Below are 8545 nucleotides of genomic sequence, written 5' to 3' on the forward strand. Positions count from 1 at the left end.
CAGGATCGAGCTCGACTCGGCTCGTTTGCAGCCCTAGTTGACGTTGTGACTCGTCGAGTAGCAGCAAGCCAGGACACGTCATTTAATGAGTGACTCGTCGAGTCGGCATGGGCGACTCGATGAGTAGGAGCTGGCAGTGGAAAACCCTAAATTTCAGGGTTTTTGCACCCTTATATATTGGACCATTAGCGCCTCCCACTGTCCTCTATCACCCCTTGAGAGCCAGAAACCCTAATTTTCGTGAGTGTGAGCTTGGAGAGTGTTTGGAGCTTTGAGAAGTGAATTTTGTGAAGGATACTTGTAGATCAAGAGGCTAGCATCAAGGATTTCGTGTGGATCCCGAATCCACTCCAGCTTGTGCACGTTTTGGGAGGTAATAAGCTGTTACCTTAACCTCTTTTCTTCTAGAATCATTCATATGTGGAGGCTAGGGCTTTCTTTGGTTATTCATTGAGGGATTTTGTTATGGAAGCTAGATCTGAAGCTGAAACTTCAGATCTGAACCTTTTCTGAGTCCTAAGTCCATAAAGTTTCCAGCTCTTGCAAGGATGATACTCTCCTAAGGTGTAAAGCTCCATTAGAAACTTAGATTGGTCATTTAGAGCCCCTAGGGCCTTGCATGCACGTAAAGTTTGCAACTTTACGTGATAAACATGCCCTAGAAGATTGGATCCGCAATATGGAGCCGCTGCTTGGCTTAAAAAGCGTCTGTATGGATGATGGACTGAAGGGACTCGGTGAGTCGCAAGGTCGACTCGGCGAGCCACATGAAGATGGCCATGTACTCGACGAGTTGGATGAACAACTCGACGAGTCCGTTGAAGATTTCCTTGAACTCGATGAGTCGTTCGAAGACTCAGCGAGTCATCTAGGGTTTCTCCCAATCCCTGAACACGTATGAACTCGACGAGTTAAAGGGGAACTTGACGATCCAATCAAGGATTTTACGACTTCTCGAGTTCAGGGAGGACTCGACGAGTCGGTAAGCTACACTCGACGAGTCAAGTCAACATGCACTGTTGACTTTGACTATGGACTTTGACCTAGAGTTGACCAGTTGACTTCTGAGGGTATTCTGGTAATTTGGAGATTTATGAAAAAGGGGTTTTATGGTAACTATCGGTGGTGAAATTCGTGTTGGCGATCCGAGAGTAGAACTTTCTAGTTCAGACGGAAGAGTTATCCTCACTATACTAAGGGGTCTAAGGCACCAAGGCCGGCTCATTGGATATGTTATCCTATCAGTGTTAGATGTTGAATACGAGTTGGTGTCGCATGCTAGTGGTTATACCAGTTAAGTAGACCTGTAGGACTACCTGTGATGTTATATGATCATTGCATGTTCAATAGTTATGTTATATGTTATGTGGGTTAGGTCAAATGTTTTTCTGAAATAAAAGATAAAAGTTCCATTTTATGGTTATTAGTTTTACAACAACAAAGGAGATTAGTTTTTTTTTTTTTTTTTTGAAACGGCAAATACCAAGCGGAAGCCCTTCCACCTTTTACAGCGGAAGCCCGGGTTCGAGCTCCTTTACAGGGCAAACCCTCACCCTTTTTAATGGGATTCCAAAGGAAAATTCCCCATGAGTTGCCACCAACGGGAGTCGAACTCTCCACCTTGTCCCTCAATGGTTATAAACCCAACACCTCTTACTTTCCCAACTGGGCTGGACTTCATTGGTAGGTGATTAGTTGTATAACAATCTTTAAGAAACTTTTCTATGACAATTTACATTTTAAAAAAGATATAAATGCATTAAATTTATTATTAAATAATTACTAATTTTAAATGATTAAAGATATTTGCCAAATAAAAATATAAAACAATTGTTGATACGGTAGTGGAGATCCCTTTTGAAGGAGGGTTGATATTGCATTGCCATAGAGATAATTACAAAAGCTGATATGACAAATTTAAAAGAAGAATGACACATGGTCTAATTTCTAAGATGACAACGGGGTGAAAACTCATATCACACTGAGTTTTCATTGGGGTTCTCTTCTAATGCTTTCTGGATGTCATCCTGCATCATGGAACAACATCAGATCAAACCCAAATCACATATTTCTATGAAATGTTTAGTGTGTATATATATATATATATATATATATATATATATATATATATATATATATATATATATATATATATATATATATATATATATATATATAACAAGAAACATATGGTGTGTAATGTAGTAGTGTACCTCAAGGCTGGATGGTTCGGTCCTTGGGCCAACTCGACGTATTACTTTGCCTTTCTTACTAATTAGAAACTTCGTGAAGTTCCATTTGATGGTTGTGCCCATATATCCACCACCTCCATTTGCTTTCAAATACTTGAATAATGGTGCTGCTTCAGTGCCATTCACTTTTACCTGGTTTCTTAAACAAGCAAACATATGAAAACAAACCCCAGGAATTTAACATGAGGATGAAAAGTGAAATGGATGAATGAACGAAAACAATTTACTTTTCCAAAAATTGGGTATTCAGCACTGAACCTCTCACAGACAAACTGGACTGTCGCTTCTATCGGCCCTGGTTCTTGCTTCAAGAACTGATTGCAAGGGAATGCCAATATCACAAAACCTGATTCAAGATTTTGCTTCAGCTTCATAACTTAGGCTTTGAAACCTAATCAGGTCAGCTGAAGTTTCATAACGTAAAGTAGCCTTCTAGTTTTGATGCTTTATAGTCTTGTGAAGTACAAGAAACAGGTGTTTGGATGTGAATATCTGATTATGATTGTGACTTCAAAAATCATAATCAAGAAACCATTGATTGGATTAATGATGGTGATAGTATGTGATTTTACATCTATTATTGGTCATTCTGTTGTGTATGAAATTCAATGACAAGCAATATCTCGGATACAATTACTTACGGAATGATACTAAAAAGTGGGTATGAGCTTATACCTTTATCCTTGTATTTCCTGTAAAGCTCGGTAAGTTGGGTGTAATTCGAATTGGTTAATGCGCTGTTGCATTATAACCAAAAACTGATTGATCAGAAACGAAATCCAATATGAAAACAAAAACTCAACATTCAAACCCTCAAACAAAAATGAACATACTAATTAAACACGCATTATGCAATACGATCGAAAAGGATAATAGGAGTATTATAGAAACAACCATTTTGAAGCAACATTGACGATAAGCAGAACTTTCCCATCGTAGATGCTAAGATCCACGTCCTTTCCACTGCTATCCTGCATCTCAAATTCAACGAATTTAAAATCGAATGCGTCCGGTTTCACTTTCAATGCCTTTCAAAATCGCATGAATATGAACCCACATTCCACGAATTTCAAATAGAATGATCTAGGTTCACTTATAATGAATTTCAAATCGTATGAATCTTAATTGAAATTTGAAAATTTAACGATTTGACAATCGATGATTATGGAAAAATACCTTTACTGTGAAATCATGAACTGATGAATTGTCATAGACAGAGGAAGTGGCACCCATTTTTGGATTTCCGATGATTTTTGAAGAAGAAGTAGATGATCGATCATTTTGAGAATGAGAAGCAGAAGCCACCAATTTTCTAGATTTGTAATTTGTATCGACAAACAGCTCCGATTCTCCCGCGACTGATATATTCTTCAGACAAAACTACAAAAATGGTCCCTTTATGTCAAAAAATAACATTTTGGTCCAAAAAGTTTTGGACTAGCTTTGAACTTTGATTTTGTTGCGGGATTGATCCAATTTTCTTTGAATTTTTTTATAATGACGATTTTGCCCTTATTTTTTTTAAATATTTTATTTATTTAAATACTTTTTTGATTAAAAAAAATAAAAACAAAATTTCATTTTATTACAATAATTAAAAAAAATACCATTATCCCTATTCTTCTCCATATCTCTCTTTCTCTTACAACAAAAAAGAAACACTTTTCAGTCTGACTCTCTCTCTCTCTCTCTCTCTCTCTCTCTCACACACACACACACACACACAATGTGGTGTTATCTCTAAATCTATGTTGTCGAATCTATGTCAGTCGTAGCTCAACATCTTTGTCGGAGAAGAAGCGATGGTTTCATCATCGAAGTCGTTGTTGTTTGTAGATGACTGACGACGACAAAAACCTAGCTCTTCGTATCAAGATTCGTTTTCTCCGGTAGTGGGAATCGATCAAGGAATCTGAGGGTTTTTCTAGAAGCTTTTCCTGATCGGAGCTTGGTGGTGGTGGAGACGACGGGGGGATGATTCATCCTAATCGAAGTCTTTACTGAAAAATCGATGGTGGTAGTGTTTTTGACATGTGGTGGCATTCAACAAGAAGGATGGCCGAAGAAAGAGGGTGACGGCTCCGGTGGCATTCGTCTTTGTTTTTTCAGATCGAACCTAAGAAGGACGACTGCTGCTAGAAAATCGACCATAGACGTTGGTGACGAACAGATCCGGTGACACAGGCGAAGTCACCGTCGTCTTTTTTTTTCATATCTATGAAAATCGATGGAGGACCAACTGGTCGTTTCCGGGAAAACGATAGTGGTGGTGGTGTTGAACTGGTGGCGATGGTTTACAGATGGTAACAATGGTTTCTAACTGGTAGCGATGGTTTTCGATAGGTGGTGGTGGTGGTTGTTGTTTATATTATACTTCTGTCGAGATAAGAATATATACGTGGACGATCAAACAACAAAAATACATATAAAATAGTTAGGTGGCCCAAAGTCAGTCATAACAAACTTATGACTGAGTTTGGTAGTAATTTGATGAAGGAGACCTACAGACGGAGCTATGAGAATAATATCATAAACATATAATAATACGTAAGTTGTCACCTTATATGTGTGTATGATGAATAGGGATGAATTTGTGCGACTGTGTTGCAATCCAATTGTTAGAGCATGTTGATCAAAGCGATGATACCATGATCGCAGGGAGGGGGGGCTGTTTGAGGCCATATAACGAGCGTTGAAGATGACAGACATGTTCGGGAAATTGACAGTCTCATAATCCAGGTGGTTGGTGCATATATACAGTTTCTTGAAGATTACCATGAAGGAACACATTCTTCACATCAAGCTGGTGGATGGGCCAATGTATGGATATGGAAATGCTCAATACTATGTGAATAGTGGCCAGTTTGCTACAAGTCTTGCCTTATAGCGAGATAGAATGCCATCTACATTAAATTTATAACAAAACAACCACATAGATCAGACAATATTGACCCCCAAGGGTCGTTGAACAAGTGTCTAAGTCCCATTCGAGATAAGTGCATTATACTCTTCATGCATGGCATAATGCCAGTATAGGTCCTCAATATCCTGAACATGCAACCGTGGAATGGGAGATAGAGTGGAGACATGAAGGTTGAGTTTGTGAATGGGTTTGGCAATTCCTCTCTTAGACCGTGTTTGCATACGAAAAATGTGGGGAGGAAAGGGGTCGAATTCAATTGAGACCAAAGGTGAAGGAGAGGAGTGTGGACTCTTGGTTTGAGAGGGTGGGGTGGAGGAGGTTTGACGTGTAGGAGGGGGAGACTTGGAGTTGTTCTGGTTTGGGTTGGTGGAGGGGTTAGTTTGTTGGTTTGTGATGTGTATGCAGAAGGGTGAGGGTGTATTGTGAGTGTCCCCAAGAAATATGTATAATTATAGGTCGTTAGGGGGTAGCATATTGAAAGGGAAAGGTAGTTTCATACAAAATGACATGGGGAGAGAAAATGATTTTGCAGGTAGATAATTGAAGGCATCGATACCCTCGATGGTTAGCGGGATACCCAAGGAATACACATGGGGAGGATCGAGGTTCATGTTTGTGGGATGTGGTGAGATGGGGAAAGCTTAGGCACCTGAAAATGCGAAGGTGGTTGTAAGTTGGGTGAGTTTTAAATAAACGGATGTAGGGGTTTCATTTTTGATGGATATGGATGGAAGAATATTGAGGAAATGTGTGGCCATGTGATGGGCTTCTACCCAATACGTGGGAGGGATATTGATGTAGTGTACAAAAACAAACAAAGATAAATAAGAGTGAACTTGTTGATTCTAAAAGAATAACCAGACAATCTCTTCAAAACCACGTTGATTCTACAAATACCATGGAATTGACTTCAAAATCTAGGTTAACACACACAAAATTTTGGGAGAAAACTAAAGTTCATAAAATTGATCATCAACCATGCAAATTACATCAGAAATATTTAAATAAGAAGTAGAAATTAACATAGATCTCTAAAGGTCCATGTGCCAAATACAAACCCAAAAACAAAACCCAAAAGTTAAGGGAAAATAACAAAATTATTCATAATTCCATTTAGAAAGCGATTTTCAGACTCAAAGTTGGGTAAGTCCCCTTTGGATACTTATCACGACGTACTCCTCATTCCAAGCTTTGATTTGGCTGGTTGTAGGCCCAAAATGGAGCCTCATAGCCAAAGTTATGGAAAAATCCGTGAAGCCCCGTAACCTGGGTTTTATGAACACAATGTTTTACGTTAATTAAAAATGAAAAGTTTTTTTTTTGAAAATGGGATGTTACATTTGGACTGCAACAGTTTCCACGTCGTGGCCATCCTCTTGACACGATGTTGCAACCAAGCCAGACACGATCTTCATTAAATGACGTGGCCTCGTCGTGTTGACCTTTTCACCACATCGCAACATATGGTTTTCCCAAAAACCTTATCTTTAAAATCATCGAGTCCTCGTCTGATCAATTCCGGGAAACAAGTGTTACATCTTTCCAAACAAAATCCTAAATTGCATCACTGCTATCCATCAATATCATTATTCCTTGCCACCTGAGAACCACTAGTCGTAGTAACTAACATCGGAGAAACCCTAGTGTTGCTATCGTTGACGCTGAGTAAATGCTTGTTTTCGTACTAACCATTGTTGTAATCCTCCACCTTCGTGAAACTCTAAAACATTTTCACTTCATCATCATTGAAAATTTTGTCATGTGATTGATTTCGTTCGTCGATTATTTCAAGCACTTCCCTAGTTTTGTCAAAGAACCATTTTTATTTTCTTTGTGGTGTATACTTATTCAAGTATTTGGGTACAGGGAAAAATACTCGAACCCAACGGGGCAGCCTGAAACCCGGACATTTGTGTTCGGGGAAATGAATGGTATATATATATATATATATATATATATATATATATATATATATATATATATATATATATATATATATATATATATATATCGTGAAGGAATAAAGCTTTCGTAATAATTTCTTTTAAAAGGTTTATATATCATAAGAATCATGTTTGGTGTGGAATGTGATACACACATCCAACAAATACGATTGTAATGGTATATATTAAATATGTTACCGTTTTATTATAGTTCGTTTAAATTATTAAGGTGTTTAGTAAACCCGATAAGATATCACAGACCTGATTCGAGTAGTTCTTGTTTGATTTTTAGAATTAAAAAAGACACAGCCAAAAGTGTATTTTTCTTAATTAAAAAGTATAGGGATCAAAATTATAAATAATCTATTTCTAAAAACTACATGGACCAAAAGTATAGTTTTCTAAATTAAAAACTACATAAACCAAAATTATAATTAATTTATTTCCTTAGAATTAATAATTATAGAGACCAAAAGTGTAAATTTCTAACTTAAAAGACTATAAACTAGAATTAATCTATTTTGTTAGTGTTAAAAACAAGGACTAAAATTGTACTTTTCTAAATTGAAAATTATTTCACCAAGTTTATAATTTTTTTTTCATATTTAAAAAGATTATATATATATATATATATATATATATATATATATATATATATATATATATATATATATATATATATATATATATATATATTAGAAGTGGGATCAAATGAGAACACCCAAAATGTTGAGAACGCGAGAACAGATCTGAATCATTTAAAAAACTAAATCTAAGGTTATTATCGAATGAGCCATTTATGTAAAGTTTTAAAAGTTACTAGTATTAAAGTGTAACTTCAAATGGTGATAAGGGTATTATATTAATTGGATCTTTACCACCGTTGTTTAATCTCTATAATTCCTCAATCACTCACTAATTTCCTTCCATTTCCCGTCTCTCTCTTCATCTCTCTCTGTAAACCTAGATAGGCCCCCACCCTACATCATTGATCCACCACCAAAAGGGAATTGATGAAGCCAAAAAAAGGAAAGGGAAATAAGATCTCCAAATTGATGTTGATCGAAGGAGAAAGATTCACGAACGGAGCAGGGATCAGGAGGCATAATCGATTGGGGAATGTTCGATCCTCGTCTGATCGAGTGACAATAAACGACTGATCTACTCATCATGGTGCAGAAGAGGCGTCGAAAACCGGAACTTAATTGGAGCAGCGTTTCGAAACCGAAAGACTCCTTTTACTCGGGACTCCGGGAGCCTCGGGGCTTCCTTAGGGTGCTAGGGGGTTTTTCCTAGGGTTTAGGGGGTTAAAATGGGCTAGAGAGAGAAAGGAAATGTTGTGAAAAACTCGGAAACCTTCGCATCCTTTTATAGGCGCTTAGCATCTCGGACTACGCTGCGCGTTCAGCAGCTACGTTGGGCGTAGT

At 37.4% G+C, this 8545-nt stretch overlaps 1 protein-coding gene across 1 annotated transcript; it reads right to left on the bottom strand.

Annotated features, from left to right (window-relative positions):
* Positions 1-1451: 1451 nt before the first annotated feature.
* LOC111886371 (probable glutathione peroxidase 5) lies at positions 1452-3547 on the bottom strand. Its single transcript, XM_023882600.3, has 6 exons — positions 3429-3547; positions 3147-3223; positions 2928-2989; positions 2480-2598; positions 2214-2384; positions 1452-2027 (listed from the first exon to the last, which is right to left on the bottom strand). The coding sequence occupies exons 1-6, from the start codon at positions 3483-3485 to the stop codon at positions 1977-1979; spliced, it is 537 nt and encodes a 178-aa protein (XP_023738368.3). The 5' UTR covers positions 3486-3547; the 3' UTR covers positions 1452-1976.
* Positions 3548-8545: the final 4998 nt, after the last annotated feature.

Source organism: Lactuca sativa, chromosome 9 (assembly GCF_002870075.4).
Source record: "Lactuca sativa cultivar Salinas chromosome 9, Lsat_Salinas_v11, whole genome shotgun sequence".
In the NCBI taxonomy this organism is placed as follows: Eukaryota; Viridiplantae; Streptophyta; class Magnoliopsida; order Asterales; family Asteraceae; genus Lactuca; species Lactuca sativa.

Excerpts from the sequence above, each read along its gene's own strand:
- LOC111886371 (XM_023882600.3), bottom strand. The coding sequence starts at position 3,485 with ATGGGTGCCACTTCCTCTGTCTATGACAATTCATCAGTTCATGATTTC. Across the intron at positions 3,224-3,428 it reads TTCATGATTTCACAGTAAAG|GATAGCAGTGGAAAGGACGT; the intron begins GTATTTTTCCAT and ends TTTGAGATGCAG. Across the intron at positions 2,385-2,479 it reads AATACCCAATTTTTGGAAAA|GTAAAAGTGAATGGCACTGA; the intron begins GTAAATTGTTTT and ends TTAAGAAACCAG.